At 36.6% G+C, this 10,759-nt stretch overlaps 1 protein-coding gene across 1 annotated transcript; it reads right to left on the minus strand.

Annotated features, from left to right (window-relative positions):
• Positions 1 to 1,978: 1,978 nt before the first annotated feature.
• LOC137726234 (arabinosyltransferase RRA2-like) lies at positions 1,979 to 4,120 on the minus strand. The gene is made up of 2 exons (XM_068465126.1): positions 3,860 to 4,120; positions 1,979 to 3,279 (listed from the first exon to the last, which is right to left on the minus strand). Exons 1-2 carry the CDS (start codon positions 4,037 to 4,039, stop codon positions 2,164 to 2,166), a joined length of 1,296 nt encoding a protein of 431 aa, XP_068321227.1. The 5' UTR covers positions 4,040 to 4,120; the 3' UTR covers positions 1,979 to 2,163.
• Between the last annotated feature and the right edge of the window lie 6,639 nt (positions 4,121 to 10,759).

Genomic DNA, 10,759 nt, shown 5'->3' on the forward strand with positions numbered 1-10,759 from the left:
TCTTTGTGGGCAATGAAGATGGTGGTGGCCGCATTGTTGCAGTCCATACCATTTCAACAACCTCCATGACCTTCTTCTCGATGTTTGCAGCTTGAGTTGTAGGGTGGAGTTGGAGGTTTTGCGTTGGGTTTGAAGGTGATGGCATGCTAAGGGTGGTGGTAACCGTCAGTTGGGGAAAGCTATGCTTCTATGACCTTCTATTGATTTTGGAGACAAAGTAAGCTTAGTTAATTTAACAGATTTTTAACTGGGATTTATGGGTGTGACAATTTCAATAGGTTGGGCACAAGTTTGAATTGTTTAAAAAGATTAAGACCAATTTAGAATGACACTAAAAAGTTAAGAGATTGTAGGTACTTAAATCCTACATTTTAATTACCAAATTAAAGTCGGACAAATAGAAGGATATTACCACGTAATAAAAACCCAAACTTTCAGTATGAAGCATACAAGACCTAATAGTGAAAATGCACGACACGAAATTTTTTAGAACATTTCTAGAACACAAATTATATCATGTGTCAAACGCTACTTGGATCTCAGTATTTAGTGTTAGCATGGGGGGGGGGGTGTCGATCTAATTTTGTGTTAGTCTTAACCACCACGGGTGGTCTAGTGGTTGAGGACGAATTCCAAGCCTGTATTTCACACGGCACATCCTCGGTTCAATTCTTAGCATTGGTGAATCACATGATAGTGGCCAGAGGAGGTTGAAATGCCTTTGTGACTTTTCTCAGCTCCTGTAAGACCAACTCTAACCTTTGGAGTAAGTCCTAAAAATTTCACAAATAATATCATGTGTCAAACGCTACTTGGATCTTAGTATTCAGCGTTTGCACTCTAAGGAAACATTGCCTTGGTTTCATAGCAAGAACTTGCTTATGTTTCTCAAGGATTTTGATGTGGGGTGGGGGAGGGGGGTGTCGATCTAATTCTGTGTTAGTCTTAATTACCACGGGTGGTCTAGTAGTTGAGGACGAATTCCAAGCCTGTATTTTACACGGTACATCCTCGGTTCGATTCCTAACGCTGGTGAATCAGATGATGGTGGCCATAGGAGGTTGAAATACCTCTGTGAGTCTTCCCGGCTCCTGTAAGACCAACTCTAACCTTTGGAGTAAGTCCTAAAATTTCCTTTCTACCATCCCTCCCCCCAAATTTCATTCCAACCCTTGTTCTAAAATGGAGTTAAGTCATAAAACTAAAAAAAAAAGGCCAGATTTCAGTCAGAATTTAGCCCAAAGAAAACTGTGGGGCCCACAAGTGAGAGTGAAAGTCGCTGCATGAAGCCTAGATGCTACGCCCAGACGTGCGCACGCTTGGAACGCACCAAGCCCAACATCTGATACTTTTAGGTTAAAATGTTCATAAAATTAATTTAGGATAGTCTACATAATTATTTTTTTTTAAAGTTAATTAAAAAAAAAAAAAAAAGCCTAAATTCATTCTTTAATAATCTAAGGTTAAAATTTTATGCTAGAAGGATTGGAGCAAAAAAGCCATTTCTAGGTTAAAACTTAAATTTTCTAGGGTAAAAATTTTAGGTTTTACTCCAAGGGTTGAAGATGGTCTAAGGATGGACGGTTGTGGTGCAGCCACCGCTTGGTCCCCCATTTAAAAAAAAAAATAATAATAATATAAAAATTTTGTGTTAACCTTCCCGCAAAATTATGTTATCAGTAGATTCGCCGAAAGACGTTTTAGCAATCATGTTACTCTGCGATTCTCATGCGTTGCTTCTCAAGTATCTCTTTCTTTTTGGAAGTAGAACATTTTGACTCGTCACATTTGATACATAAGTTTCTTTTTCACTTGATTATTGTTGTGTTTCATATGATATATCGGTTTTGTATTTCTTTCCAGCAAGAATGTGAGAAACTACTTGCAACCGCGGAGATTCTTGAGAGCGAAATTGCCCAGATCCCATGCGATATATGAAGGCTTTCTGGGAAACTTAAGGAAGAATATTATGCGTAAATATGATATCAGATGATTTCAATTTCTAAAACAATTTCTAACATACAAAAATTGGCTTAAAGCCTTACAATTCTTTTGATACTGTTTTGAACACAAAGTATGCTTTTCGAACATTTACGTTACATTTCCTTTTAACACAAAGTATCAAAATGTCCTGAGCGTACCTGTGATTAGCAGGAATAATCTCTACCACTCTGAACCATCAGGGAAAGGTTTCAGTGCATCCTGCTTCCCATTGACATAAAAATCCATAATTGCTAACATTCTAGGATACTTATCAGGATGGTAATTAACGTGAACAATAACCGGCTTCAACTTGCTCAGTTTAGCATCTTTCCTCACGGTCTTGAAGAGGACCTTGCTATTCATAAAGAGATAGAAATCCATAGTTCTCCTGGAAGCATGAAGTCCATCATACCCAGGATGAGAAGGGAAAAAGAGTTCCTCGTTGAACACTGCCTGGTCCCAAGCCTGCTCCTTTGAGAGTCGATTGGCCACACGATCCAATAACTCAATTGAAGGAATTGTCGGTCGAATGTAGAAGAAACCAGAGTTATACACCCATATACGCATTGTATGAGCATATCGAGCCCAACCCATTCCTGGCTCATCAAAGACGTCATTGTAACCATAAGCAGTCATATTGTTGTGACCATCAGTCATGGACTCTACATCTGAATCACGATATAGATAATTAAAGGGGTTTTGCAAGTACACAATATCGACATCTGACAGAAGAACACTATAACCGAGCTGCAAAAACTCCCTCAGAACACGAAATTTTAGCCCAGAGACAGCATGGTTCCCTCCGGTCCTTGCAACCGAATCAATTACTTTGTTTGGGTCTCTCTTATAAACTGGAACATTTTTCAATTTGCAGAATCTGGCAATTTCATCATCCAAAGCAACAACCAGATAATTGGATATGCCCACCCTATTGATGTTAGCGAACCATACCTCCAACATTTCCTTCACATTCGAGTTTGCAAGAGCAACTATAAGTTCTCTATTAACAGCAACTTTCTCCAAAATCTTTGCCAATCTTGGATTCACAGATTCATCTGGAAGAACACTGGGGTTGGTTAGTAAGCCTTTGACGGTACCAAAAGGACCAGCTTTCTTCTGATCACCCAACACAAGAACCTGTTTCTCTGCCTGATCTTTCCTTTGTTCAGCCAACCGAATCTTTTCAGTCAATTCCCTAACCAGCTTTTTCAACTCGGCATTTTTCTCAGATGCGGCCACAAACTGTGATTTCAACAGGTTGATCCGTTCAGATGATTCACACAAGGAAGAACCAACCTAGTGCACAAATGACTAAAAATATCAACATCAACATGTTTAAGAACCACAAAATTTCACCTTAGAATATTAAACAATCTTTTTCGAGCTTAGCTATTTGAATTCGTAGAACCAGAACAGCTATATGAACGGCCAGCAATAATGTTACCGAGTATACTTATATATGATTTCGGTGTCATGTCAAAGCTTCAAACAAATGCCCAAGTTCCTCAATTCGCCTAACAAATATGATCTGATTTCGATATTTTTTAAACCAAAAAAAAAAAAAAAAAAAAAAAAACCTTTCAGCATGTCAAATTATCAGCTCTAATTCTAAACCCTGTCGCTTGTTAGGGACAGAGCACAAACAAATCAATCACATTATCTGGGTTTGAATCAAAAGTCAATGCACCAAAATCTCAGGTCAACGGACAACATTTCGACCGAATTTCCGAAATCACAATCGCTAATCACCCATTCATTTAAAATTACCAAAATTTCAAGCACTAATCACTCAAAAAGACAAGTATTAAAGCCCAAGAGTTATACGAAAAAACGAAGAAAATAAAAACAAGCAATAATTGAAAGGGTGAAGAGGAACCTGGGCGATGGATTTGGCGAAGCGGCGATTGAGAATGGGGGCAGGATTGGAAATGGAAAGAAAGCCGCTGGGGAAGCAGAGGGCGAAGACGCAGCCCAGGAGGATTCCGATTGTTATAGCGACGACGACCCTCGATTTGCAGAGAGACTGCGCTTTCTCCCTGCGACCCACCACCGCCATACCTACCTTACTTTTCCCTTCCCAGCTATGCTTGCTTGCTTCAGCAGCACGAGAGGGAGACTGACTGTTGTTAACTCTGGACAATGGTTGACTATAGTAATGGAAAAACGATATTTTGTTTTAGTTAATTAACTAGAGGGTAAGCCCGCGTTGTCGCGGGAATGTTAAAAGAATTAGAAGTGTTGAAAACAAGAGTTATGATATGAGAATAAGGCTTAGTTTGGTACTGAGATGATTTTGAAAAAAATTAATATAAAAAAAGATGAGAGATGTTTTTGTGTTTGGTAAATATTCAGCTTCAACTTTTTTTCACAGTTTTGGGTGAAAAAAAGCCAAAAACAAGAAGCTGCAAAACCCATCTTTGAAAAACCAGCTTATTTTCACATCTGTTTTACATAAAAGTTTATCAAACATTCTGCTGCTTTATTTCACAGTTGCTTATTCTCACAGCACAGTAGAAGCAGTTTTTTTTCAAAGCACATCAATACCAAACCAGCCCTAAATCTATTGTAAACACGGTTCGTACATATGTAAAAACTATTTACATAAAATATGTACAAATATTTATATAAAATATGTACACTGTTATTGTGTACAACTGTACATATTTATAGCTGTGCAAAATATAACCGCTCCTATCTTTTCGATGTATAATTGTAGTGCTTAGACTACTGAGCAGTAGTTAGTACATTGGTTATATTTACGGAAACTTTGTACATTTCAAAAGTTTTACACAACTACACAGATCTTCAGTGATATTGCATTCCTGAGATTCATTCATTTTTCTCTTTGGTTTCTCTGTTATAAAATAAATTAACCAAATAAAGACAAATTAGTAAGTCAAACAAAGAAATTAGAGAAATACCTCAAAATGAGATAATTTCTTAAGCTTGAGATATAAATAGGACAAAACGGCCATGCACAAGCCACGCACATCATGCACAAAATCGAAATTACTAAAATACCCACATATAAATACTAAAAATCCTCAGCTCATTTCATCACTCTCATTTGCTGGAGAGGGATGTCGAGAGCTCTAGGTTTCTAGGTTGAACTTAGATCTCTGAGCTCCAATTTTGAAGAGAGGAAAGTCGAGAGTGAAGCTTCGAAGTGAGAGTTTTTCTTTTGCATCAATATTTCATCTTTAAAGATATGATTTTTGTACTTGATTTTGCGTTTTGGCTAGAAAGTTCTATTCTTTCCAGCCAGTGAAGCTTCGGCAACCATATTTCCACAGCCATTTGGTTCGTCTCTCTCTCTCTCTCTCTCTCTCTCATCTCTTTCTTTCTCTAACTCGGTCATTGTCTCCACTTTTGCAATTAATTACTTGTTTGTTCAAGTAGGTTTTTTGGATTTGCAGAGATGGGAAGTCGAACATAAGAGGAATGGGGAAGAGAGGGCTCGAAATGTGTTTTGGAAATCTTTATTTATTTATTGGTTTTGTTATTTTAGATTATGGGTTTCAATCTTAGAGTTTTACGTTTTAATTATTGTTTAGGGTATTGAAGATTCATGGAGTTGTGTTGGTGGATTTGGCTTTGTGGGTTTGTTACAGAATGCTCAATATTTGTTAATTTTGTTATGAACTTGCAAATTTTTGTGAATTCAATATGGAATAGGCGTTTGTTTGAAAATGTTTGTGAATTACAAGTCTTAATTCAATATGTAAGAAATTGTATATGATTTTCACATGATATGCACATGACATGCACATTTGTCATCTCCATATGATTTGCCCTGTGCGTATACATTGATATCAATATATCCTAAAATAAAGGTTATTATACATCCCAACCCCATCCCCTGGAAAGAAAAAGGTAGCACCGAAAAAGAGAGGGATGGTGGTTTCATCTCTTTTATGATTCTACAACTCCACAACGATAGCTATCAACACGGCAGTAATATCTCCGAGTCAAAGCCATAGAAACTAGAAATGAATCTTGGGCTTCTTTTGTGTTAAAAAGCTTGTTTCCCTTTTCTTGAAATATCTTATTGTTATCAATATATACAAGGTGTTGGATTATGGGTTTCAAAAGGTCATTTAGATGATGAGTTAAAACCATAACAACGGGTTTAGAAAGGAAAAAAAAAAAAGAAAAAGAAAGAAGATGTAAAAACCTCCAAGTTTCAAACCTATGTTTTGTTGAAACTATGAATGTATAGTCCCCACCATTTGATGTGATATAAAATAGCACACAAATTAAACCCTATAATTGTAGTATATGTAAGTAGGGATCATTCTAGGCCGGGGATTAAAAGTGATGCTAATCTACACAATTTAAACTCTAAAATACTAAACTAGACTCAAAAACAGAAAACTAGACTCTAATAACTCAAAACAAGCTAAATAGACTCAAAACACACAAACTAAGTTAAATTGACTCAAAACAGGTACTAGAAAGTGATTTGGACGAAAATTAAACCAAAAAGACTCAAAACACTTAAAAACACAAGTTTGGACATATTCTAACTAATTTGACACAATAAAGTAAAGGGGATTGAGTTTTTGACGAAATTGAAGTAAAAACAAGTAAATTAAAGACTCTAAACAACTTTGGACGAAATTGGGTGTTTAAATGGGTGAATGGCTAGTTAGAGGGTTCATCTCCATTCATGACACATATGCATATGAATCGATTTCCAGTTATTATTCCTATAAACCATGAATGACAATGCCCAAAATTAATCGTGAACTGCACAAATTAACTCTCAGATTTTCCTAAATTCATTGAATTGGATAGAATACGCATCGGCAACCAAATTATTCTTCAATAGTTCCCTACATGAACAACATAATAGAGATACAATCAAAGAACATTAAGTTCTATGAAAATCATAAGCATTGACAAGGCATTCGTAACTATGAACTGCATGATACTCCTGCCATAGATTTACTTAACGCGATTGTGACGAGCAACCTTGACTACTTATAAATATAAGTTCATAACGATTAGGTGAAATTCCCTTATATTTTAGCATTAAATTCATGCATGCAAACTAAGTAGGCCTCCTTAATCAACATACAAGAATAAGTTATCAATCAAACAGATAAGTAAATCGCATTCATGTTTTACAAAACAATAACTGGAGGAAATTAATTCATATCACATATTTGTTCATGGCTTTGAATCCACCTCTAGCTAAAAAGATATTAGTTCCACATGTCTATCATAACTAAAAACCAAATTAAAATAAACATTGAACTAAAACAAAGGATAGAATACACCTAGAAATGCTCCAGCAACCCAAAGGTCTTGAATGGCAGGGACGACTCCAAGCTCTTCTCCTTCTTTCCTTGCATGGCACAAAGTGTATGTTTCTGATTTTAGGCTCTTGTGTGTGTTTTGAATGGTGTGGCTGATGTGGGTATTTATAGGGCTAGGGGATACAACAAGGTTGTTTTAAAGAAGGATTGCACATCACAAACTAACAGGGACAAGGATCCAAGGTGTGGCAGATTCCTAGGGGGAAAGGGTTACTTGTTTGCATGATTTTAGGACTTCTTAAATAAGATGGGAAGTGGTTTAATGTGATAAGGAATCCCCCTTGCAACTGGACATAAGGTAAGATAGGATTAGGATAAGATAAGATAAGATTTTGGATAATGTTTCATTCTTTATAGCTGATTCCTTATCTTCAGTGTCTTGAATTAATTCTTCTAGATGTTAAGCACATTCCTAGCCCTTCTTGAACTTCAAATTCGTCCATCCACCTTGCTCCATACATATGCTATCCATCCCAAGCCCAAAACTGCTCTAAAATGCTCCAAATTGCACTTTCTTGCCAACTTTGTCATTTGAACCTACAAACACACGAAAATAGCTTAAATCACTATAATAAATAGAAACTAACTATGTAAATGCAAGAAAACAAGCTAACCAAGTTGAATAAATATGCTCCTATCACCATTACACAATAGTTAGATGTGCCTAGTCCAACCTACGCACAGCATGATGTAGGGGGTGTGAGATTTGATAACACACTAACCTTTATGCTGGAAATGAAGTAACAACATTTGGAAGCATCGTTCAAGTTGGGGGACCAAAAAGTAGTAGTGGGGATTCTTACGACTTTTAAAGGTCACATGCATCACATCTTAACCACATAAACACCTTCAACACATTTCCTCTTTTACCCAATTGATTTTATCCTCATCATAGTAGACTTGTGTATAAATATGCTTCTCACACATAGTTGCAATAACCATTAACCCTCCTAAAAAATTAGACTTCTCACATAACCAAAACAATTGAGAACACAAACATGTCCAAGTTCCCACATGAAACCAAGGGCTTTAACGTGGAGTTTCACAGATGGTGCAACATGGAACCTCCTCCATTTTCGAAGTCGCCGAAGGCAAATCCTACATCATCGTTTAGCTTTGTGGACTTGAAGATGCCATTGAAAAGTATAGATCAGGTCAACTAGAGAATCGACTATGAGACGGGTGTCGCCGAGTATTGGAACCACGAGCTAATGAAGGCAAAAACAGAGCTTGTGGACCTCAACAGTGAAGCCAACGAAGCGCTCTACCGTGCAAGCAAGTAGAAAACGAAGACTGACACGTTTAGAGAAAGGATGACATTCCTAAATTTTGAATTGTTCCAAAAGCATCAGGGTCATATTAAGTCATACTAGCATTCTCGGGAAAGGAACTGTGTCAGCCATAATGGGATTATATGACATTTTATTGTTGTGCAATGTATTAGCTAAGTATTATATGATAATAAACATGTGTATTATGTATCCTTGTTATATGCACATAATATGCACAAAAAATGCCATATGCAAAGATATGCACACGTTATGTACGCAACGTGCACAAGATATGCATGTCGTATGCACACATTGGGAAAATTTTGTGAAATTTCTATGCAATCTATTTTTGACGACGTTCTTATCAAAATTCTCATCATTGTTGCTACGAAAATGGTCTCGAAGAATTTCAAGGCAATAGCCGAAGACCCTCGCATCTACCAACACATCAATATTACAGACTTGGAGACCATCAACCCGCTTAGATCATGGGGTGTGTCTAACAAAGTCTCAACCTTCATCAATTGCTGCGGTGGGGATGCAATATTTCTTCCGAGACAACAAGAAAAAGCCGGAATTCAGCGGCTTAAGAATGCAATCTCAGAGGGCCATCAAGTAGCAATGTACGTGTATGGTGCGATATTGGTGTGCCAAGGGTGAGATTCAAACCACGAAGGGCTCAAACTTCTCTATTCTCTCAACCGTCACAACTCGGTACGATTGAGTGTGATGGAACGCCAAGACAGGTTTCAGCTGTGTTTGCCAGGGTGCATAAGGAAGCAAGGGCCTAAATCCTAAAACTGCACCACGACAATGCTGCCATCAAACCTTGCAACGACTGTGGAAGTCTACAGGGTCTGGTCACCCTCTGAAAGCATTGGGATACATGTGACCATGAAAAATTCACTACCTATAATGCTTGTAGATGGCATCAGGAAGTGAATATTTTTGTGATATATTATGTGGTAGAGATAGGTACTAAGATTGGTTTTGTTAATTTAACTTTGTTGTAATCACATAGTTTAAATTCCAGGGTTTAATTTTGTTGTCTCTTATGTACTACTAAATTCGTAATTCTATAGACATTGTACTTTTAAATTTTTCTTTGTACAGATACACAAACAACAAGCTTTAAAAATTACACAAAATTACAAAAAACTAGCCCAAGGTGTCATCGTTACCATGCCATTGATCTAACTTGCCGCCACTTTTTCCACTCATCAATTCTTGCCTATCTTTTTATTATTTTCTTTGGATATTGTACATGAATGACTGACATGCAAAGAAAATGCACAATACATTCATAGTACATGCACAGTAAATGCACATGTACTGTATAAGGAATGCTGCGGTGCAATTGGTGGCATCAGGAAATGAACATTTTTTGTGATATGTTAAATGGCTTTAATAGGGACTTGATTTGTTTCTTTTCCTTTACTTTTCTTCAAATTTAGTTGTCATGTACCTTTTGTTAGTAAATGGAAAAGGGAGATGTTTTTTGTCTCATTAACAATGTTTGCTTTCCTAAATGAAAAGATGCACAGAACAAAGCATGAACAAAACATGTTTAAGTAATGGAAAAGGGAGATGTTTTTTGTCTCATTAACAATGTTTGCTTTCTTAAATGAAAAGATGCACATAACAAAGCATGAACAAAACATGTTTAAGTCCCCAAAATCCAATGTTGTAGGTTCGAATAGTATATGGCGTGATTATGTGTCGTTCTTAATCGCGTTACGTTAAAATTAGACAACAATAATTGAGCACAAACCCAATTTGACCTCCTTTAATGTGTAGAACATGATCGAGAATGCACATAATATGCACATAGCATGTACACACCATGCTCATTGGATGCTCACAACATGTAGATTTGAAATGTACACAAAAAACAAACTTTGAAATATCACTAATCCTGACAGCATTCCTTATGGTAAATCAGTCATAAAAGTGACAAAAGAGACACAAGAAACCGAAATGGACAGGAACACCCCATAAAAGAATCGAGTAATGAATTTACAAACGATATAAGAAAATAAACGAGAACATTCATTTGGATACATATTGTACCAAGTTTCTTCGGTTTGTCTTTCACAAGAGCCTTCAACAGAGGCTAAAACATTCAAAATTGTCAACAATGTTTTTATAAAATTGTCAAAAATTGTCAACATAACCTAAATAACA

The sequence above is a fragment of the Pyrus communis genome, chromosome 2 (assembly GCF_963583255.1).
Source record: "Pyrus communis chromosome 2, drPyrComm1.1, whole genome shotgun sequence".
Taxonomy (NCBI): Eukaryota; Viridiplantae; Streptophyta; class Magnoliopsida; order Rosales; family Rosaceae; genus Pyrus; species Pyrus communis.

Bases quoted from the DNA above. Each gene is read 5' to 3' on its own strand.
- LOC137726234 (XM_068465126.1), bottom strand. From the start codon at position 4,039: ATGGCGGTGGTGGGTCGCAGGGAGAAAGCGCAGTCTCTCTGCAAATCG. The intron at 3,280-3,859 runs GTTCCTCTTCAC...TTTGTGCACTAG, and splicing joins TCGCCAAATCCATCGCCCAG to GTTGGTTCTTCCTTGTGTGA.